Here is a 24,490-nt window from a genome sequence, read left to right on the forward strand (position 1 = left end):
GACTACAGGCTTCTAATCAGCAGAAAACTCATTGTGAGCCATGGCTCTGTTCCTTTCCAAAGTACTAGGATGAAAGGCAAACATCACCGTCCTCAGATCATGGCTGATTCTGTTGTATATAATCTATTGAACTTTATGATGTGCTTTGTTATTTACTATACATCATCTTCCTGTAAGGTAAAGCAATCTTTTTTTAAGTTTAAAAAAAAACTGAGGTAAATTCATCTTTTTTATTATTATTATTTCATTGATTTTACTAAAACTTGTCTCATAACATTTTTAAACTGTGGGCCTGAAGGGACCAATTGTATCAATACTACAATATATAGAAAGCTATCAAATATGATACAATCATAAAAATCTGTGCTTACAGCAGTTAAGAACATCAGATGTTTCACATATATTACCTAGGTTCTCTCTAACAAGCTCTGTTACAGTAGATATGACACCTGAGGATCATAGCGTCCCCATGTTCAAGGTCACACATAGAGGTCATTTTAAAACCTGATCCACTTCCCTGACATTTCCATCCCATAATGTAAATTGGATTTCTACACCGAACAGGAGAGAGTCAGCGACATTTTAAAAGTCCATTATTTTACAAGTCAATTGTGTCAGGCGCATATCTGACCTTCTCAATATTCTTTATGATTTTTATGGATTCATCTCCCCACCCATGTTTTATGTTAAAGAAATTGAGATAACATCAAAAAAAGTGCAAGGAAAATTTAAAACTTCTCCCTGATGCGATTTTATAGGCAACTTGATTGTTCAACTGATATTAGCTTTGAAAAAAAAAACCCTTTGTTATAAAAAGGCTATGAACATTATTAGGTCCCTCATTCGATTTTCTAAGATCAAAGTTTAATCTGTGAGCTAGAGAGAAAAATGCAGTGAGAATGTGTTGATGTTTAATGGACAGAAAATTCCATTTAGAATTCCTGTCAGCATCCGTCTGTGATTCTCATTTCTCTGAGTGTTCTCAGCAGAGCACACAGCTCCAGACTGCACGTTTCCACAGGACCCATCTGTGCCTCAGCTAGGCTTTCTCTCCACTTGTGTGTAGGTGTCCGAGTCTTTTCTGACCTAGCTGGGGGCTGGGAGTGGAGCTTCTGGAAAACTGCTTGCCTTGTGAGTATCCTTGAGGCCCCGAGTTCTGTCCCTAACAGGAAGGAAGAAAGGGGAGGAGAGAGAAGAAAAGAAGGGGAGGGAAGAGAGGAAAACCCTGCAGCTGAACAAGCAGGCAGATTCTTATATAACATCCATCCCAGAGAATGGTCACAGAGTCAAATGTCTTTAAAAATGTATACATTTACTTTATGTGTATGTGAGTCTGTTTGGTTATACAACATATGCATGTATGTGTCTGGAAATAAGAGGAGGGAATCAGATCCCAGGGAGACAGTTCCAGGAAGCTGTTATCAACCCAGTATGGGTACTGGGAGCTAACCCCGAGTCCCGTGGAAGAGCAACAAGCTCTTAACCACTGAGCCATCTCTCTAGCCTTCGTTTATTTTTAATCTTTTAAATCCCCAAACACTAGCATTTGGGCAACAAAGAATTTGTCCCTTGCGATTATGATTAAAACTGAAAATCTCAATTCATAATATTCACAGTCCCCACTTACTGGGGAACAGTTAATGCTGTCAACCTGACGGGTTAGAATTCCTAGGAAAACCTCCAGGCAAGCCTGTGAGGGATGATCATCTTGTAGGTTAATTGAGATGGGTAGGTGAGTATAAAAGTGGGCGGGCGTATCTCAGGCTGGCAGAGAGCCTAGGACTCTCTCGCCAGCCCACCCACACCCTCTGCTTCCTGACCTCAGACAAAAATTGCCCAGAGACCTCAAGACCCTGCAGTCGGGAGTTTCCTACCAGGATAGACTCTAATCTGCAATGCTAGCCAAAATAACCCCTCCCTACCTTAGCTTGCCTTTGCTGTTAGGTGCAAGACAGTTCGGTGCATCTTTATGTGGCAAAGTAGGCCTGGATTGTGGAATAAGTTTGAACCTCAAACACCTTTTTAAGAGTTGGTTCAGTGGAGCATCACGGCTGCAAAACCATGAGTGCTTTTTGAATTTGACAGCCAAAGGTTTAAGGATCATATCCGTGAATATGTGCTGCATGCAAAAAAATATTTATTAAGCTTTGAGAGCCCCCAAAATACAGCTAGAACACAAGCCCTGTTCTAGCAACTCAGTCAACACAACCTTTTGGCATGCTCAGTGGAGATACGGAATTTTCTAATCATCCCCGTCTTCCTTGCTTTTTGGGTTTTTCAGGGTTTTTTATTTGTTTGTTTGTTTTGTTTTGTTTTGTTTTTAAACAAGAACTGCTGACCTCTTCCGAGTAAGACATGAACCAGTGGGAGACAGAAGAGTGGGAACATCGCTGAGGCTAGCCCTCACTTTGAACCTAGCTTTCTAGTTAAGTACTGTTACTAATTAAACAGGGAGAGGGGTGGTATTTGTAATTTTAAAACGCTTTGCTTTCTTCACTCATTTCAGACGCAAAGAACTTTAAAGGCGAAACCACAAGAGGGTTTACAGTAAACAGGGCCTACTTACCAAAGGAGGTCACGTAAATATTAAAACGCACTGAAGAATAAATAGTTCATACTGTCCAGAGGGATAAGCTATGCATCCTCAGGTAAAAATTAAAACCATATTACACACACCAGTAAGATTTGCATAGCGCGTCTGATTCATTTCCACACAGTACCAACGCCCTGCTAGGTGCTGAACCAACACATGTAGCTGGGCTGTGCCGCTGAGAAGCTCAGACCCTGGGTTTTCTTTCCCTCCCTTCCAGCACACTGTCAGCTCCCCGTGGACTTCTAATACTGGAAGTGAAAGCAATCTAAGCCTGTGCTTTGAAAGCCTAGATCTCTCTCAAAGGAGCAAGAAACTAAAAGTCTGTAGATCCGATCATCACTATCGACTTAACTGGGTTCAGGCTCACCATGGAAACCTGCCTCTGGGTATATCAAGAAGGGTGTTTCTAGAAAGATCCTGTTGAGGTAAATATTTTAAAAGAATCTGCTGCTACCGGTCCCTGGAGGTCTCACTCCGAGGGAGCCGCTCCAGTGTGGAGCTGTGTCCACTCCACCAGCCCTGGTTGCTCCTGACCCGGGTGACCCATGACCGCCCCAGCGTGCTGTTTTCACTCCCTTTCCCTTGCCGTCCTGTTGCCACGCCTGGTCCATACACATCTCAGCTCCACAGCAGGCTTTGTGCCTCCCACCACCGCACCCTCTTTTGAACTCAATTAAGTCGCCACATCAAAGAACACACCAAAACACTCTGATCCAATTGGTATGATATAATGTGCCCACCTAGATAAGTCAAATCGTCCTGTACAATTCCATCCCCTATAAAATATTCATAACAACCCGTATCCATACAGAGATGTGCAGAGAGAAACATCTACGTCTGCCTCCATGCTGCGTCTTCCTTCTTCCTCTTCCTCCTTTACAGAAACTTTGTCCCCGCCTCACTCTCTACTGTCTACTCATGTATCACCTTGACACCAACCTACAGATCTAACTGAGGAAGAAAGACCACCCTAAAAAGGGCAATACCTTCCCACGGGCTGGAGTCTCAGAGTAAGAAAAAGGCACGTAGATCACCAGCCGTCATCCCCTTCTTCTACCTGACTGTAGAAGGAACAGACCCTGATGCTTCTCACTCTTGCTTCTGTGACTTCCCAGCCATGAATGGACCTCCCTCTCAACCCCTCACTTGCTTTTGTAGGATATTCCTCATTTCAATGAGAAAGGCAGCTAACACAATGCTTGTTTTCGATAACATTCTCTTATCTTGGGTCTCAGAAAAAGACGTTTGTTTTATGCTATATAAAGAATTCTTCTTTCTCTTCACCCTGGACTGGCAGATGACGAGGACATTTTGAGATGACCTTCTTCGCACCGAAGTCCCTTTGACCAGGAATTGACAGAGGGCGGAATCTATCCTTAAAGACTCCTTGGTTTGGGAAAGCAGTCACCTCTAAGGAAGAACCTGACAAGCAGTGCCGCGGCTGGCTGCTCTGAAGATCCCTGGGAAATCTGCTCAGAAAAGATCTCCTGGGCTCGGAATTGACGATGGTGAAGCCAGTGTCCACGTTTGTCTCCGCCTCGAGCTTCTCAAAACCATTCTCCCTGAGAGTACTCATCCCCATCTCAGGTTCAATAGGGATAGACAGTCGGCGCTGCTGCATGCCTGAGGGGGAGCTGTCGGCCAGGGTGGACCAGCCAGGCCTTCTCCACAGAGGGTCACCAGGGTTTTCCCATGTCCCACTGGGCTGTGGAAGCTCCAGAGAGTGTACTCTGAACCTCCGGCTCCTGCTCCTCCTCCGGCTCCTTGGCTCCAAGGTTCTCTGTGTGGAGACCGAGTTCAGCCTGGCGTCCTGTGGATGCGTGTCACCTCTCAAGTTCAGGAAGGGATGCTCACCATTTTTAATGCCAAGTCCTGGCTTCGGCTGGACCTATGAGACAGACAGAAGGGGAAGAACCAATGAAATGTGATTTTTCACTGACTCGCCTCCGGAAGCACTACGTGTCTTGTTCACCCTCTGCTGTGCCACACCAGCCTTTTGAGCCGAAGTGAGACAGCAGTCTGATTATGAAGATCAGCCCTGGCTCCGAACAGCTCACTCTCGTTCTCTGACTTACTAAGGTTTTGACAGCGATAAGACTTCAGGAATGAAATGACCTCTAGGCACCACCACGCTTCTGGTAGATCTAGTTTGTTAAACACTCACAGATGTTCACAGACGTTGCTCGATGACTTCACCAGATATGTTAAGTGATGTTTTACAACAGATAATAATCAAAGCCTGTGGCCACAGTCAAGAAGAGGATGAGAACAGTCATTCAGTCTCTCAACACTGGTGATGACTTTACTAGATCATGCTAATAAAGATATCCCTCTTAGATGTGCCTAAGATACTTGGGCACCCAAGACGGGTTAGTAGGCTAGTACCTTTTAAAACAATGATTCTTTATTTCCTTGAGGTGCTATTTATACATGGTAGACCTTAGCATTGTCTTGGAAAACAGGAAAGAAAAAAAAAAAAGGCTATTTACATGTACTTACTTGGGATTTTAAATCACACAAATTGCATTCTGGTTCCAATCATACAATACTGGTGAACAAAATCCCCATTCCACAGGGAGCTGCCCTCCCTCTCCACAGGGTGGAGCTCATTGGAACACCTTCCGTCCTTGTATCGCTGAGAGGTTAGCATCTCACCTCTATCACAGCGCTTTCCCAAGACCTTTTCTGGAAGCGGCAATTTTCACCACAGAATTCGGTATTTAGTACCTCTCTATAAGTTATTGCTCAAGGAGTCCTCACAGGCACCTACAGTGATTCAGGCTGTTGCCATTGCTCTTGCTTGCCTGTCAGAGCTAGATAATAGGACCTTATTGATAACAGTGATACACTTTGTGTTGCTGTCTGTAGGACATAGGGAAACCGACTGACTAGGAAACTTGCTGCCTACTGGCTAGTGCTGAAAAGTGCTACACAGGCCAGTGGAGGGGAAAAGACATCAGCGACCTTTTCCAGCACTAGTCCCTGTATGCTACAATACCAATTCTAGGTAAATTACGCCCATTGACTCAATAGGGAATAACCATTACTGAGGAAACCGATAACTTTGCAGTCAGATTTCAGACCTTCTCCATGGGACAGAATTAGTGCCTGACACTGTCAACCTAGTCAGTGCCCATGGCCTTGCTGAGGAGTTCTTAGGCCCTAGGAAATAATTTACTATTATTTTTCCTAAATGGTCACATTGTCAAGCTGCCTTCTAAACATTTCTGTCTGTATGCACAGATTGGTGCTACTTCCAACCTTGAACACAAAAGCTTCTGTTTCACAGAAGGCAGTGGTTAATGCAGAGACTCAAAATAATCAAAGTGTTGAGAATGAGTTTGTCCCTAAATAGGATATCTACATCTATATCTACATCTATATCTATATCTAGCCCCTTCTTCATGGAAGGGGAAGAGGAAAAATGTAAGAGCCGAAAGAGGAGTGTTGAGAAATGCTAGGTTAGGAACCTGACGAGTGTCACACTCAAGAACTCACACCAGCTGTGGGTACCTGTGAAAATCATGCCAGTCAAACTTCCAGCATAGCCGAGGGTGTGGCACCTGAGGCCCCACCCATCAATAAAGAGCTTTCGAAGAGGTGGACAGCCGAGAAATGGATGTTTCTGTGAGGTCAGGGGTAAACTCTAAACTTTGATGATGTGAACTACCACCACCCTAAAAATAGTCTTTGAAGAGGAAAAGAGAACTGGACATTTGTCTCCCAAAACAAGAGGGCAGAAGTTGGGGCAGAAGGGAAAACAAAAAAAAGCAGGTCTACCATGAGTCTGTTATTGAATGCACACACAAAGTGTTTCTTTTCTTTCTTTCTTTCTTTCTTTCTTTCTTTCTTTCTTTCTTTCTTCTTCTTCTTCTTCTTCTTCTTTCTTTCTCTCTCTCTCTCTCTCTCTCTCTCTCTCTCTCTCTCTCTCTCTCTCTCTTCCTCCCTCCCTCCCTCCGTTCCTCTCTCTCTCTGCAATGACAGGCATCCATGCTCTCTTCTAAATTTTCTCTGTGATAGAAATAGAGAAACTGCAAAAATCAATCCCCTGAAATAACAGGGACATCTATTTCTTCTTTTAGAAGTTTCAAATATGTCCCGTGAAGGGGTCATGTAGTGACTGTCTCGACGTGTAGCTAGCAGCTCAGATACTTGGCTCAGCCGAGCTGCCAGGGATGAGCCACAAATAAATGGTGTGGCTGTGTTTCAATACGTTTCTATTTGTGGAATGTGAATTTTGTGTCATTTTCATGTTTCATATTTCTTTTCCAATCATTTAAAAATGGAAAGATATTCTTGGTTCCTGGCTCATAGTTGTCCTGTTTCTAGATCAATGAATCAATGGTTCTCATTCATTCTCCCACCCCTCTCTTTCTGATCATCTCCCTCCCTCCATCCATCCCTCCCTTCCTCTGACAAAGTCTTTATTCTAAAATTCTTTACCTGGAAGCCCAACAGAGAAGCATCTCACTAAAGAAGCTTAGAGGCTAGGGCACAGGGTTATCCCCTGACTGCTGGATCGTCCTTCGTTTTAATTCTCACTTCCTACTCTGTAGGCTATTTTAAAATATAGACTAAAAACCACAACTCTGGAATCTTTATATGGCATCCCCGGGCCAAGCCAATTCACTAAAGACCTGTACACATTTAGAGTCAAGCCCCAATCCACCAATGAGATCCCAAGATGGAGCTCACCTAAGCATGCTTCTCTTGCCCTTATCAGTCACCGCCAGCACTGAGGAGCCGTGTTGGATGGATGTTGGCTGCACTTAAACGTGTGCCCTTTGATAAACCCATGGGAGACGCTTCCATCCTCAAACATTGCTCCCCACTCCAATTACTTGGGGATCATTAAAAGACTTTAGCACCTCGCCTCTGAAATTCAGGTGCATCCAGATAAGGATGTAGCATGAGAACTTAAAAGGTTCACATTTTCCTAGTGTGTCTTCAAACACATAAGCAAATCTGGAAGCCACTTCCAGACGTACAAGAGCTGTGTCTGGGAAGTTGTGTGTGGACAACCGATACCCCGCCACACCCGCTGGTCACTACATCCCTAAATCTCTCTCTTCACTCTTCTTTCCCTCCCTCCTCTCTGTTCCTCTTCTCTCCCTTCTCCTGCCCCTCCCTTTTCATCTTTCTCTGTCATCGCCTTGTTTTCGATAAAAATATCCTATTACAGGTTGGATATCTCTTATTCAAACTGCTGGAACCAAAAATGTTTCTATTCTTGATTTTTTTCATTTTTTTCAGGCTTTTGGCACACACATAGTGAGATATCTTAGGGATGGATCCAAAATCTGAAGCCAAAACTTATTTATGTTTCATGTGTATCTTGTACACCTAGCCTTAAAATAATTTTACACATTGTTGATCTAACTGTCCTGTCACATGACATCACAGTGAAGGTCAAAAATTTCAGACCGGGGAGTATTTCCAGCTTAGAATTTTATATTAGGAATACTCAACCGGAATAAAAATAGTAAAATTTATTCTATAGAATATATAAGATATAAAAATGGCGTAATTATATGTGTAAAATAAAATGTAAGGTCTCCTACCTTACCACAATCACAAAATAATCCAAATTACCACCCTTTAAAGGAAACTATTCTGGGTATCCTTTCAAAACTTTAAGGCAAAACCCACTACATGTATCTACATTCCACTGGAGAATCCTCTCAAGCCTGCAAAAAGCTAGCTACCATTTCTACCTCTTGCAGAATCTTTGAACATTATATTCTATCTGCATATCTGACCTGAATGACATCCTTTTCTTCTAGAACTGAAAATTGGTATGGTTTTACTCCTGCTCAGAAATCACTCAGGAGTAATGTGAGAATACCCAGTCTGGAGAAATAACTCCTTACACTTGACTCTGCAGCCCCATCTCATCTCCTAGAAAGGGAAGCGGCTGGTGTGTTAGCTTAGGGCTCTTGAGATGCACATCCCAGATGGTACCCAGATGCATGCTTGGAAATTCGTGTCTGTTGCATGCACTTTGCACAACAGTCGTTTTGCTGTTGTTTTTGTTTGTTTGTTTGTTTCTTGTCTTTTTGTTTTTGTTTTTGTTTTTGTTTTTTTTTTGAAACAGGGTTTCTCTGCATAGGCCTGACTGTCCTGGGACTTATTCTGTGAACCAGGCTGGCTTTTTGAACTCAGAGTTCTGCCTGCCTCTGCCTCCCAAGTACTGGGATTAAAGGTGTGAGCTACCACTGCTCAGCTCACAACAGCCAATTTACAGGATGAGCCTGTGCCTATTAGATGAATGGATACAGAAGATGTGACACACATGCTCACAACAGAGTTCTCATCAGCCTTTTGCAGAAAATGAACACAACTGGGGATTATCATGCCAAGCAAAGTAAGTCAGATTCAAATAAATAATATATATTTCTCTCATTTGTGGATCATTCATATATATACATACACACACATACATATACTTAAAATATGCATATACACATACATATATATATCGGACATTTATTATGCATTCCCTCATTTGTTAATTTTCTCTACATTAATATATATCAGATATTATAATTTGTTGTGTTATATATTTTATTTTAGATAGTATATATCTATTAGATATGCATTTTATAACATATTATATATTATTATATCATACATTATAATATACATATGATACCATAGGTTATAGTATCATTTTTGTTGCTATGATCAAATACCTTGACAGAAAGCAGCTTATGGAAGAAAGGATTTATCTAAGTTAAAATTCCAAGTTACAACTCATCATTCAAGAAAGTCAAGTCAGGAATTTGAGTAGCTAATCACATCACATCCATAGTCATGTTCATATGAAACAAATGCACTCAACCCCACTTTCTTAATTGTTTGCTAAGTTCTCAGCTAGCTTTCTTCCCTTATATGGTTCAGACCCCATGCCTAGGGAATAGTGCCACCCATAATGGGCTAGGTCTTCCTGTATCAACTAACAATCAAGACAACTCCATAGACATGTTCACAGGCTATTGTGATATAGATAATGCCTCATTAAAACTTTTATCCTAGGTAATTGTAGGTTTTGTCGATAGCCAAAACTAACCAGCATACTGTATAAATAAATATGACATGAAAATACAATCAAGAATGTATGGGTGTATTAATGGGAAGTAATGGGAATGGTGAGCATATGGAGAAAGGAGAGGATAGATATGATCAAAGTACATAATACGTTTGTATGAATGTGCCTTGATTAAACTCATCTCTATGGGTAATAAATATGCACTTAGAAAATGTATATTAAATAAAGAGACAAAGAACAAAAGCCAGTGAGGTGACTCAATGGGTAAAGGCAGTTCCTGTTAAGCGAGATGATCTGAATTTGATACCCAGAACCCAGGAAGGGAGAAAATCCCTGAAATTATTCCCTGATCTCCACATACCCATCCTAATGGCATGTGTGCATGTGTGTAAGCACACCCACTCTCCCTCCCTTCCTCTTCCTTTCTCTGTATGTGTGTCTATTATGATAAATAAATAATAAAGCTTTAAAATTAAAAACAGAGAATTATGCTTCTCCTTGCCACATAGACTAACTTCAAATTTGAATGAAACTTGTCTTGAAGCCACAGCTACGGCTATGCCAGCAGACTCCTGGGCCTCCAGATTCCTTGGGTCCATCCGAACCAGCCCGATATGCTTCTGCCCGGTTCTGGTTCCCTAGCTCCTTGACCGCTCCAATGGATTTCCTCTCCTATATAATGCTCTGTCTTTAAAACACCACATTTTTGACACCAACACCATCCCCAGATTTCTGCCTCTTGATCTTCTGTCTTCCTACAGCTGATTTAAGGCCAGAGACCTGTTGCTTTAACCATTTCCCTGCCACACTCCTCTCCCACACACTCACTTCCTTTCTGCCATTCTTCCACCAAGTACCCCCAGCCTTCGATTGGAGTCGCACATCCATGTTTCTTAACATGGACCCAGGTATAGAAAAGCACGTGGCGGTGAACACCGGCATGCTGGTGCCGGGAGGAGGTTGTGGCTTCCATCTTCAGCCAGGCTGCCCTCTATCCTCCCATCCCCCTGTATCCTCGGTCACCCCTCTCTGGTTTGTACCTATTAAACTATCCTGAAAGCCTGAGAGGCACAACCTCCCTTTACTGTCCACTGCTGTCTCATCAAAAGCTCTCACTGTCTCTGTGACAGAGAAACCAAACACCATCCTTAATTATAGCTTGCAACTTTCCGATATCAAACTTATCATGACTCCATATATCTAGCCCTTGGGAAAGTAACCAGCCCTTATCTGGGCTGTGAACTCCATCATCCTCTGCCTTCTCCATCCCTACCAACTGATAGACACCCTAGTCTATCAACCTTTTTTTTTTTTCTTCACTTCCTCTCCTTCCCCCCTCTCTCCTGCTCCTCGCTCCCTTGGGACAGTAATGGGGTTTCTCATGTGTCCTATTTTCTCTCTCTCTCCCTCTAGCTTGCTCCTTACTGTTCTTCAGTCAAACATCTGTTTCTAAATTTTGCTGTCTACCTGTACCTTTTCTATTAACCCACCTCTTACAACTTCTGCCTGTTCCTACCATGCCACAAACTGCCCGTTACGAGGATCATCTGCGACCAACGTTGTTGTTAGCTCCTGGAAGGCCTTTCCTTTGCCATCTGTTTCCCTCGTCTCCACAGTGGTCTCCTTAAGTTTCTAGAACAGCATACTCCTTTGCATTTCTCCCTTTCCCTCTGCCTTCCTCAACTCCCACAAAGATGCCTTTGTCTCGGGTGATTTGTGTAACATCACAGTGGTCATTGGATGACCCAAACCCTCTTTTAAATATTTTTGTATTTCATGTGTATATGTGATTTGTATACATGTATGTCTGTGAACCACAAGTATGCTTCTCGACTGTGGACAGCAAAAGAGGGTGGCAGATAGATACCCTGGAACTGGAGTTACAGGTGTTTGTGAACTGCCATGTGGGTGCTAGTAATTGAACATGTGACCTCTAAAAGAGCAACTAGTGCTCTTAACAACTAACCCATCTCTCCAGCCCCTCTGAGCCTTCTTATTCTAGAAGAATAAGAAGTGGTGGTTCTCAACCTTCCCAAAGCTGTGACCCTTTAATACAATTCCTCATGATGTGGAGACCCGCAACCATAAATGATTCTTATTGCTACATATACCTATAAGTTTGCTATGGTTACAAATCATAATGCAAATATTTTTGGAGATAGAGGCTTTAAAGGGGTTTCGACCCACAGGTTGAGAAATACTAGTCTATATAGGGTATACACCTATATACCCTGGCCTAGCCCAACCTCAGATAGCGATGCCTTAAGACAACAGACTGATGAGGCTCACAGAAGTATAACTATCACTCTAGTCTGTGTTTTAAGCTTCACCCCTCCCTATCCAACTCCCTTCTGGGCACCAACAGGCTGCTTGTATTCTAATGCTAATTGCAGCTTCAGGAAACGTGCCCCCAGTCGGTTCATATTGGTAAATAAAAATGCCAACAGCCTATAACTGAGAAGGACAGACAGAGGCAGGTTTTGAGAATTTCCTGGGCTTGGGACTAGGAAAGGGGAGGAAGAAGGAGAGATCCACCTTGCAGGAAGAGTGTGGAGGAGAGGAGGGAAGCCATGCCTGAGAAGAGAGGAGGACAGGGGGGCATAGCCAGTATGGGAAGGATCCAGGAGAGTGCGGGCGAGAGGGCTACCCTACTGGGCCCAGGGCAGCCAAGGTCGAATATAGAATTCAGTAAGTAATAACTCAGATTACTGACGGGAGGGGAATCAGCTGCACAGGGGTTAGGCAGTGCCCCAGCCATTGCGCTGTTTAAGGCATATCAAAATATAAAGACTGTGTGTGTGTGTCTTTCATTTGCGAACATAAACCGTTGACTCAGGTAGCAATAACCTGACCCCGGGATGTATTAATTAAACATTTAATTCAACACATCTATACCACTGAATCCATCTCACCCTTGCCAGCAACTGCTTTCTTCTGCCATGCCCCCCGGTGACCACCACGCTACCCCTGCCCCTTTTCCACACTGGGAATGGCAGTCACTGTTGACTCTGCCTCCTAACAGTCCCACGGACCCCCCCCTCCATTCACTGCCATTAGCCTTAAAGCTTAGTGTGTCTCATCTGAATTCCCCACAGCAACCCCCATCTCCCTCCCACCTCCCACCCGTCCCCTCTCAGCTCTGCTCCTTGGGGTGCTTTAACCATCTATAATGTCTTCCTGCTCATCTCAAGACAAAGCAGAATCCCTCTGATCAGCCTGCCTTCATCATCTGCAGGAAGAAGTCACTTACAGCGAGGCTTCATCCTTTTCTCCCTTTGAACTCTTTCTACCCCTTAAGCATAACTTGTTCTTTTCTACTGCTTGCGTTCATCCATCATCCATGCTGTCTGGAAGGGCTTTCTTAGAGCCTTTTTCCTGGAAATGCTAATCTCTGTCACTGACTCCCCCTGAAGCTCTTCTCAATGTTGCTGAGTTTGCATCAGGCAGCCTTACCTACCGAATTTGCCACCGACCAGCTGTGGGACTTTGGGCAAATCACTTAATGTTTCTAGGCCTCTGGTTGCTCACCTGTAGGAAAAGATAATACATGCTAGCATCCCAGGATTGTCATGAAGCTGGAAGGATAGCAGCCCCTGGTATATGAGAATGTCACATCATATGTATGTTGTGACTGTGTTTACATCACTAATACTTGCTTTTGCAGACCTTGGTATTTGCCATTCTGTTGTGTGCCCGGTCATATGTCTGACTTCTCTGCATCTGCCCCTGGACTCCACCAAGGTATCATAAACATCTTGTCTCTAGAACTTCACCTCCAGCATGTTAAGTTCTTGTACAACTTGTTAAACAGGCAAAACTTAGAATTTAACAAAATACAATGGGTTGTGTGTGTGTGTGTGTGTGTGTGTGTGTGTGTGTGTGTGTTTCACAGAGAAATGGATGGAAATTATCTTCTATAGATCAAGCTCCTGGTTACCACTTAGTTCCTCCAAGATGCTGTATTAAGAAAATTTAAGCTTGGGGCATGTAACTTAGTGACCGCACTAGCTGAGCATGTTCAACCCCCTAAATACATAAAATAAAATGGAATTTGAAGTGAATATCTTTTTCTTTTTTCAATACAGATAGATGTTCCTGCAGTCTTCCTAAGCTAGAGGGAGAAATGAGGGGGGTATAAAGAGAGGGAGAGAGGAAGGGAAGGAGGGAGAGAGAGATGTAGGGAGAGAGAGAGAGAGAAAGAGAGAGAGGAGCCTGCGATCTTTAGGCCATATGGAAGAAAACCCTTGTCAATCCAGAAATGCAAATTGGTTGGTTGAAACAAAAATTTTTTTAAAAAAATCATAATTCTGAGTGATTGAGACAAATCCCTGGAGGGGAAATAAATCTTCTCTTGCTAAAATGACAAATGAAAATGCATTTGCTGGAAATATGATCATGGGAGCTCATCTTTCTAAGAAATTGAGCACAAATTGAGAACAAGGTTTTCCCAAGTTCAGAAAGCATCAGCAGCTGTGATGGACGTCCACCACACATTTGCAAGTTTCAGCTTGAAAACCATGAGAAACTGGCTCAGAGAAAATTCAACTATGGAGGAACAGGCTTGTGCCTGTGAAGATAAACAACACCGTGTCTCGCTGACCGGTGGTTTTTCACAAAGGAGAGAATTTCTCCAAGATGGGGAAAATGGTAATGTAGAATCAACCTAGATAGGGATGAAGGGACTCTCAAATAGCACAAGACTCACAGAAGCGTAGAAAGTCTTTTCCACCTAACCTCCTACATCCACGGACAAATCACCTATGCTAAGTTGCTGTTCTATAGCAGCCAGCAACCTGAGCCACACCTGCTAACAGCATAACCCAGGTACCTAGTGACTGCAGATTCGAGAGAAAACGTGAGTCACGTGTAGGGATGGAGAATGGAAACACAGGAATACAAAGAAGAGGGGGTAATAAAGTCTGTGAGTGTGGGTTAGAGATACAGACATGAAGAAAAGACGTCTGCAAAAATTGCTTACTTCTGGATAAGTAATATTGCATATTTCCACTTATATGAAATGCCTTAAAGGGATGAATTCATGAAGACAGAACAGAGCACAGTTTGCCCAGCACTGGAAGGGAAAAGGAATAATGAATTCAGTTTAGTGGGGATAAAGTCTTGGGTTGGGGTGATGACAAGAAGTTTTATCACTTGGCAAGAGAGCTAACGGCGTTGTGATGCACACAAGCATCAACTGCTCTACTTTCTCATGGCTTCCAGAAGTTTCTACATGACAAAGCACGTGCATTATGTTCTTACATTTGATTTTAATAATACGAGTCATACATGTTGATGCTCTTCATAGGCTCTGTCAGCCTATGAACTAAAGTTAGAATAGAAACTATTTCTCAACTATTCACTCATAAAAGAAGGCAAGTGCCTCCCACATACTAAGCTGTAGTTTGGAGACTACCCTCATAGAAATGAACTAGAAAAGATGACTTCCTTCTTGATGCTCATATCCCATCATGATTTTTCATATCCCATCCCATATTTCTAATGACCTGGCCTGTGGCCACCTGTCCATCCATATGCCATAAGACCTTTCATTTTACTATAGCTTCATGCAGCCTCAGGCAATGTGCTGTGTGTGTGTCCGGCTAAGGAAGTATTGTACTATATACACTGTCTCTTCCATTGAAAACACATTTCCTCCCTTCAGGATCTGGCGCCTTCCGTGTCATCTAACTCATGCAGGACTTCTCAGCACTTCTTAAGAAATCTTCTCCACTTGGTCTTAACACTGGAGACACTCAGGCCCCTTTGCCCTATGGCAAGGTTGTCTGTGGAGCAGTTGATTTGTGATTATGATTCTCCCAGTGATGGCCATTATCTTAAGCATTCAGCACTTGCCTCTTCCACACTGGTCTTCATTACAGGCCGTCACCCTCTTGTGACAGTTCATACATCAGTGTGACCCCGCACAGCTTCCAAGGCGAAGGTTAGAGCTTTGCCTCAGGACTAACTCCATTCATAAAATTCCACTCTTCAAGTCCAACTATCAATTCAGAGGATAGAATCTAGTTTACACTGGTCCAATTGGAATCTAGTCCAGCAACTTTACTGGGCCATTATAAACTGATTATAAGAGCAAGGTAGAGGGGCAGAGAACATCATATGCTACTTAAGGCCCAGAGCACTTAGTTCCAAAGCCAGAGCCTTCATCATCTATCTCCATTGTCCTAACATTGATCCCAAGAAAGTTTGTATCCTAAAAATTGTACCTGATTCTAAGAGAAATGATGGTTGTGCTGTAGCTGTAACTACTACATAGCACAGTCTAGCCTTTTGTACTCTTTATTCCAACATTTTTAGGACAAGAAATGATGGTAGAATTTTCTAGAAAACAATTCCTCGTTTTGTGTGCGAATAAGTGCAGAGTCATAGGTACAAAACAATCAAGAAGTGGCTGAAACCCGGTGCTTTGGAGTAGTAACAATGTACACAAATCCAAGGGAGGCCAAAAGAAGGGCAGACATCAGCTGAGTCTCTACTTAATAGGTGTTGAAACTCCTGAGTCAAATAAAACAACAGAATTATTTTCATATTCCTTACTGGATTTTCTTTCACCAAAAAAAAAAAAAAAAAAAAAAACTTTCCCATACTCTTCAAATTTGATTCAACTTCCAAAGTAACTAATTATATAGTAGTTTCCCAGTTAAACATCACTTAACCTCAAGAACAGGAGCAACTGAGGACATGTTCCCTGGTGTGTGCCAGGGATGCTTATTTTAAGTTCTGGAGACTAACCAGAACTAAATGTGAAAGTTCAGATGTCCTGGAAACTGGGGAGTTGTACATGAAACATCTGAAAGAAAGAGCGTCTCTCCATCTTTTCTATGCATGGGGTAATAAGCTAGGCAGTTTCTTGGAGACCAAAATGTGTGTGTGGAAGTCAGAGGACAATTCTGTGGAAGATGCTTCTCTCCTTCCACCACGTGAGTCCTAGAGTTTGAGCTCAGGTCCTCAGGCTTGTCACAACCACCTTTACCAGCAGAGACATCCCTCACACTGGGTCAGTTTTTAAATTCTTTTCTCTGTAAGACAAAGAATCTATAAAAGGAACCCAGATTCCCCAGTAATATATCTGACAACAGGTTTTTTTTTTTGGGGGGGGTCCCTTTCTTTCTGGAGCTTTCCTTTTTGCTCAATAAATATGTCCTGCATTTTACTCAAAGGAAAAAAAGAGAAGAATTTAGGAATTATTTATGATAGAAAACATATAATTTATGTTTAATTAGCTAAAGCGATGATTGCTACCTAGTGTTATTGCATACACTAGGCCTTAAGGGGAGTGGGTTCTGATCATTTCCTAAAGATAGATACTATGAGATATTTGCTTTGACCATCATTACCTCCTTCCCATTTATGAGCCCAAGGACTGCCACCACCCTGCCCATCCCCTATGCCCCACCTTTGTGGTGCCACCATTAGTCAGACAGACCTTAAGAGCTAATAGACAAATCTTAGCTGTCTTGGACAAACAACTGTGCCTCGATCTTCTTATCTGTTAACAGGAATGATAGTGACTCTGGGAGTTTTTATAAAGATTAAATAAAATTAGTGATTTGAAAGTTATAGTAAAGTACGTAATATGCACATTGGCAGCTAAAATATAATGATGTGCATTTGTAAGTCTTATGTCATCTTATGCAGAACAACCACCTTAATACAGGAAGTTGCCAGTATCACCTTCATTGAGCTAAGGTCAAAGCAGCTACGAAGTGTGAAAGCTTAGCTGCCACATCCTATGCCATAAGGGACCGTATGTGGCAGCCATAATGATTAGGTGAACACTCAGCTGTGTTCAGCATTAGTAGGACAGCTGTAAAGGGTGGTTTCCAGATTTTCTTTAGAAGCCATTCTGGGCGCTGAACTTGATTTGTGCTTACATTGGACAGTAGTAGAAAATGCTGGAAAGTGAGACTAATAGCATTGCAAGCCTAACGTTCCCAAACACCATCACACCTTACCCTTCTTAAGTCTGTCGAAAGAGCCAGAGCCTCAATCAGCACCCTGTGAGGACCCATTGTACTTCATTAGCCAGCCGGTTCTTAAGTGGAACATTTCCTGTTCTTATTTCTACCCCTTCTCTCGGTGTGCTTTCCACAACACTTCAGGCTTTACTCCTTTTCTAAGGTTCGTTCCCTGTCACATGGCAGTTCTCCATGCAGACTTAACTTAAGCAACATGGTTTTTTCCCCTTTTCCTCTCTATCTCCCTCCTCTGGGCATTTGCTGAGATATGTAGCTTGCCTGCCCTGAGGTGCTTCTCCTCCTCCTCCTCCTCCTCCTCCTCCTCCTCCTCCTCCTCCTCCTCCTCCTCTTCCTCCTCCTTCTCTTCCCCTTCCTTCTCCTCCTATTCCTTCTCCTTTTCCTTCTTTTCTCCTCCTCTTCTTCTCTTCCTCCTCCTCCTTTTCCTTCCCCTTCCTCTCCTCTTCCTCCTCCTCTTTCTCCTCCTCTCCAAGAAATTTGTCTTTGAGTATGTTTTTAAATTCTTTTATTAACAAGACTAAGAACCACAATGGGAGACCTACATCAGCCCAGGGACATGTTACAATTTTGGCACCATGCTCCAAAACTCCCAGTGATGATATTACTGAATCTGAGTGAGCAGGGGTATATGGATGGGCGACATGCATGGTGAAGGGAATTCAGGGGAAGGAGCATCATCAGACTCTCAGGTTTTTCCTCTATAAGTTCACACAAATCACATATTTCTTATCTGTCACATCAGATGTCTATATAATTCGAAGTCTGTGACTCACGACTGCAGTATTTGATTGGCTTCTCACAACTCACTCATTTTATTTTATTTTTTAAAGAAAGGCTTTGGGTCTTCACAGACTTGCTGGTCTAACGAACTGGGGTGCTACTTAGCATGGGCAAGTTTAAAACCTCCCTAGTTTCTTAGTATGAGATCACATTGGAAAACCTCTGGCTAAATCAGCTCTAAGGTCCATCCCCATAAGAACATCATACCTTTCCATGTGCTTGAGGATTGCCCTGACAGAAATGATGCTATTTTAAAGAAATACTTGTGCGCCTCCCTTTGGCTCTCAGACTAATGACACAGTAGATTCCAAGAAACTTGAATTTCTTCCGGAATTTCATGCCTCAGAGGCATTAAGCCGGGGACCCTGAGGGCAGCTTGCAAGGGACATGAGGGGATAGGGGGTGTTGACTCCAGAAAGAGATTTTACAGTCTGACAACTTGCCCTGCTGTCCTTCGGGAAAGACTGGAGCTGAAACAATGGATGGATGATGATTTGGGACCACACCCTTACCAGGACTGCTTAGTTAGACAGGCATACTTCTTGCTCTCGGCTTAAACGTCATGCCTCGGGGAGAGGGCCGTTGGACCTCTTCACTTGTTCTTCCAATGTAGCCACTTTGAATAAATCTCCTTTCTCTGTCTTCCTCGACTATCTGTCCTTCTAATTGGCCTACTGAGGATGGATGGCCAAGTCTAGCTTGTTTGAGCTCCCAGGGCCCTGGATCTGATCCTGCCAACTCTGGAAACCCGGTCCACCCAAGACATACGCGAAATGAAATACCTGCAGCAGAATCTTGTTCCCATCATAGTCCTGAGTCTGCCACCTCGTGCTGCTGATGGGAACACACGGATTGGGTAGAAGAGGCACCAGCTGGCCGATCTCTTGAACCCGGAACTGCAGCACGGAAGAGTCTTTGGGGTCCGCTGACATTCCCAGGGGCAGCTGCTTCAGAGAGAGCTGCAGGCTGAAGCCCTCGGTGGCATAGAGGACAAAGAAACAGAAGTCGCTCTTTTTGCACAGTGGCGTCTCTCTGTAGGAGCATCTCGTAGAGTCTGATGGCATCTTCGTAGTTATCAAAACTGCAGTACAGAGTCACCCTGAGGATGTCGGAGCCACAATTCACCGGCCTCATGCCCCACACCGGCATCTGGTTGTGCAGACTGTAGAATTCCTGATTGGCAGGGAGATAAGGACAAGGCCTCCCCTGTGCATGCTGGGTAGGGAAACCCTGCCAAGGTGAACGCTGTAGGAAGTCCAAGACTCGAAACAACCGTTCCTGTCCCAGGCTTTCCTGAAGAAAGAGCAAAACAGACATCCCTGGGAAGCGGGCCCTCCGCGGGCGGTACTTTTCCTGGTAACTCACCGGTCTGGCCCGTTCAGACACCAGGAAGAGACGCACCTCTGGGCAGATACAATCCAGGAGTTGGTCCAGAGCCTGCTGCAGAAGCAAGCCGTTCCCAGTGTCGGCAAGGAGATGCACAGTCAAGGCTAGAGGTTCCTCTGTCTCAGCCATGGCAGGCCTACGTGAAGATTATAATGAAGGCCACCCAGCAGCGCCTTTAGGTCGGCCTTTTAAGAAGAACTGAGCCTTCCCACGGAGCCCTCGGCCTCTAGAAAAACTTCTCCAACTTCTGAACCAAGTTCTTCACTGACACATGCTCCCGGCTTCCTCCAGGGCTCCAGCGGGGAATGTCACTCGTGTGTGGACCCTGCTACACACAACAGCAGTCGCTCCATGTCATCCGGTCTGGGCAGATGTAATAATTTGCTTGGCTTTCTCAGGCATTCCCCAGAGTTTCTGTGTGACCTAAAAACCTATAATGCTGAGAACCACCCCCCAGTGGGTGGTTCTTGCATTCAACTGAGTAGAGGAAATGACCAGGCTGAAAGGAACAGGAGGCGGCTCTGTTGTGTTGATAGCAATCTATCTCTGTTACACTGAAGAGACGTCCATTTGGGTGGACCACAATGGGCTCTGACTTCCTACTTAAATATCCTGATGTTTACAGCGGCCTGACAGGCCACCTGAAGTGAATGGCGTCTTTAAAACAATTCCCCAGTCTTATCTGCTCGCCAGCGCCTTGTTTCTGATTATTTTATACTAAGTCACAAAAAAAGAGCTATTTTGTTTATACAGTGTCTGCCTCACTGAAAACCATTTGCCTGGCTGGATTTAGAGTCTAGATGCGCTTAAAAGAAATTAAGAAACGAAGTCACTTAGGATCCGTACAAGTGAGCCTTCGTCTATCAGTAATAACTGTCTTCCTACTGAGGATTTGTTAATAAACTGTCATAAAACTTCATATGAATCGCTTTAATCAGCCAATAAACCCACAAAGAAGAGAGTAATTATTCCCCAGTTGCTTATAAGAAGCTGAGGCGTCAAGGAAAAAAAAAAGTCAAGTAACTTTGCCCAACTCACACAGTGAAGGGGCTGAGAGCTTTGAACCCAAGACAGGCCCATGTTCAGTGCAACCTCTCTTGAGCTGAGAAGGCCAGTCAGTTTCTTTTTTCTCGTGGAGAGGAAAAGCTGTCATGTCATCTACCTGATGATATGCTCACCTGTGGATACAGGCTGTTAAATCTTAAATAGGAGGAAACCCCACCATTGGCATAATCACCTAATCTGTTTCAAATTCTTTAGTAGTCAGGCATAGTAGCATATATCTGTAATCCCAGGATTCAGGAGGCTGAGACAGGGGGATCAATGTGAGTTCGAGGCTAGTTGGGCAGTGTAGAAGGCTCTCTAGGTAATATATCAAACCTCCATTGTAACAAACAACAAATAAAAAATACCATTCTGATGCCCCGTGCTGTCGGTGGGTCTGGATATGCATCATTTTCTAAACATGGAAATGTCTTAAAGGAAGTTATTAATGCTATGGAATAAGCTGTGACTTTCTAATGAATTCAAAACCAATGATTAATGACAGGGATAACTTCCTCTAACTTTGATATACCTGGGTTCCTTCAGTAGTGGGAAAGTTGTGATCCCGTGCTTTGGTAATGGGGCAGAGCACTCTAATTCTAAAGAGAGACACCCTTGCCCTCCAGAGCTAAGAACGGAGCCCTGGAGGCAACCCCAGGTAAGGACCGGTGAGGAGTCTCCCAGCTGAGTCTACGCGTCTGCTGGTTACAGTCATAATTTTGTACACTGTAAAACACTCACAGACACATGAGAGGAGAAATAGATTCTTTGTCTCCCTGACTTGGCCAAACTGTCAAGTAATCCAGTTCTCTTTTCTAATATATGTGTACTACTTTATTGGAGAGGTAGAAGGCCGTGGGCCTGCCTATTTGGTAATAGGAGACTAAACAAACTTAAAGTCAAAACTTCAATCCCTGGAAAAGAATCATCTCCAGTCAGATCTACCCACAACTTTAATCAACTGAATTGTATAATCCTAAGATCTCTGTATTAGAAAATTACAGAAATACAATTTGTAATGGACAAATTGTTTTTAAATGTCCACATACAGCTTAGTAATTAGATTCATTTTACTTTAACTTTCTGGCAATTGTTAGAGATTTTTTTTTAAAGCATACCTTTCAAACTTAAAAAAAAAAAAAAGAAGAAGAAGAAGAAGCCATCTCTTAATTCATGTCACATGCTGACATTTGAAAACAATAACCCCCTTTTCTCAGTATAAGACCCTTTCCTCTCACAAAACCTGCCTCTTACAAAACCATCTCTTCTGAGTCGCTTTAGAAAACCCTGGTTCTTGAAAGAACTTTTGAAATTCTTAAAATAGTATAAAGAACTCTAAATGTTTGAAGAGAAAAATCCTAGCCCTGAGTCAAAAAAATTAACTCACTAACTCACAGCATTTTGTCTAACACAGGGCTAAACCTCTTGGGTGGGAATCGGTTGTTTAGCCTTCCATCCAACATTCTTTTTCCCCTGTGGGGTTGCCAGTGTGTGTGTGTGTGTGTGTGTGTGTGTGTGTGTGTGTGTGTGTTTACACATTAATCTCTTAGCAGCTAAATTGCCAAGCAAAGTCAGGAGCAGGGGAAGGTCAGCCAGCACCCTGCCTGTTCCTTCTCCTAAAGCAATGGGACATCCTGACCCTACCTACCCCACCCTCCCCTGAGTTGCGACCTCCAATCGTAGCCACGTTCCTCCTCTCAGCACAGATGGCAGCTTCTTAGTTTAGCCCCACAGTGAGCTTTGGTTTTGCATGAAGCTCCAGTGGAGAGCACAGATGAGAACATTCAAGGATACCATCAGCTTTGCCTCATGGATACTGAGTCCTCTGCCTTGTTTTCACTGAACTGAGAACCTATGCCCAGGTTCTTGTCAAGGATTCATGTCTGAACAGCAGCTAGCTGGTCCGATCTTTAAAGCTAATAAGAAACCAGCTAATTAGGAGAATTTGTTTCAATCCATAAGACCTTCCGGTTCTGTCCCTTCTGTAAGTCTCATAAATATAGTGTAATATCTTAAAACCCCAGATTCCCATGCCCACACCCAGAAAAACTTTGAGAACATTTCCTTCCATCTCTAATCTATCAAATATGTTTATATTTCTTGTATACTGAAAGACTGGCTCCTCCACTTTGGAGAAGTAACTTAAGCCGTTGGTGTCCTGGTCACCAACACTGCAAGTTACATGGGAGATACGTGGGAGAAAGAAAGGTGCTACTTAAGTCCTGATACGAAAGAAGGAAGGAGATGGGCAGGTGATTAGGTTTGGACTTAGGGGAAAGGAGCCTGTGGGGCGTGGACAGTCTCAGAGCTGTGGCCAACTAGAAGTGCAGGCAGCTCACTATAGCAGCAAGGAAGCCAAAGGTCTTACAAGGAACAGTTTTGGGCTTTATTCTAACATTACAAAAAAAAAAAAAAAAAAAAATAGAAGGGTTGTCTTGGGCAGGATCGAGGTGGAGACAGGCTCTCATTAAGTAGCGCAAGGTGGGCTCACACTCAGTTCTCCTGACTCAGTTCCAAACTGCTGGGATTACAGGGTGAACTACCGACACCTGCCATCTGGAAACCCAGTCAAGCAAGCTTGGGAGCTGGTGGAGTATTGTGCTCTCAATCTCCCCACCCGGGGCCAATGGATGTGTGGCTGAGCCCTAAATAATAACTAATGCAGAAAAGAAGTAAGAACAAGGTGCATTGCAGAGACGTGTTGAGGAGATGTCTAAAAGACTCAGGGTAGAGGTGTCCACTGCTGCCTCAGAGTGGAGTGATAAACCAGAGATGTACTGAACAAACACTGACCTCTGTGGGACTGGATGCCCCACCCCTGTACAGACACAGATGGGACAGAAAGAGGGGCAGGAACCTACACCATTTGAGGGACAAGAGAAATGCATGTGGCACCTGGGGACAAATACAGAATGGGGATGTACTGTCCTAACTGGGTGGTGCCTGGGTCTTTGGTCACAGGATTCCAGGACTTGGCTTTGGCTGATAGACACTGTCACTTAGACATTGTGAGCCATTCTCAGGCAAGTCAAAAGCAGTAGCTGTCTGCTTTCCTTTGTGCCTAGAACTTACCTCTACACCTTGGACTGTGCATTGGCACTGGGGGGAGGGCATAGGGGGAAGCCCCCCTCCCCCACCCCGCTCCTGCAGAATCACAGGAAAGGTGCTGGGGAAAGATCACATCCCTCACACCTTTGCCTCCTGCTTGTAGTCTCTTTGTGCCTGTGGGCTGGGCGTGGCAGTATTCTCTCTCCTGGGTGCGGGACTCTTGGCACCTCCCCCAGGGACCCCCTGCGGTATTAAGTTCATTCTTGGTTTTCTGTACCGCAAAGCTGGCTGTTGCAATGTTTTGATGGCTTTAGACCCTAAATTTACAGGGCAGCTGTGGCTACTCAGGTAAGTCTTGGGACTTCAGGAGGAGGATACAGGAGTAGGAACTATACTTAGATTTGATTATGCCCAGTGCTCTAGACCCCTCTAAAGTGTGCTTTCCTAACACCTACACAGGCGTGCGCATGCCCTGTGGGGCTCAGCTCCTGGCTTCTCGGGAACTGTGGCAGGAACAGCAGCACAAAGAAAATGGAGACACCTTCAAGGCTGTACTGTAAGAACTTCTTCCGTCTCTTGGCTCCATACTGAAAGCCT

The 24,490-nt window shown here is 43.8% G+C and overlaps 1 protein-coding gene across 1 annotated transcript; it reads right to left on the reverse strand.

Annotated features, from left to right (window-relative positions):
• Positions 1-3,379: 3,379 nt before the first annotated feature.
• Positions 3,380-20,106, reverse strand: FAM124B (family with sequence similarity 124 member B). Its single transcript, XM_080933403.1, is given in 3 exon segments — positions 3,380-4,481; positions 19,198-19,428; positions 19,430-20,106. Coding segments are annotated over 3 exon segments (1,365 nt in total). The 5' UTR covers positions 19,931-20,106; the 3' UTR covers positions 3,380-3,848.
• Between the last annotated feature and the right edge of the window lie 4,384 nt (positions 20,107-24,490).

The sequence above is a fragment of the Micromys minutus genome (genome assembly GCF_963924665.1).
Source record: "Micromys minutus genome assembly, chromosome: 19".
NCBI lineage: Eukaryota > Metazoa > Chordata > Mammalia > Rodentia > Muridae > Micromys > Micromys minutus.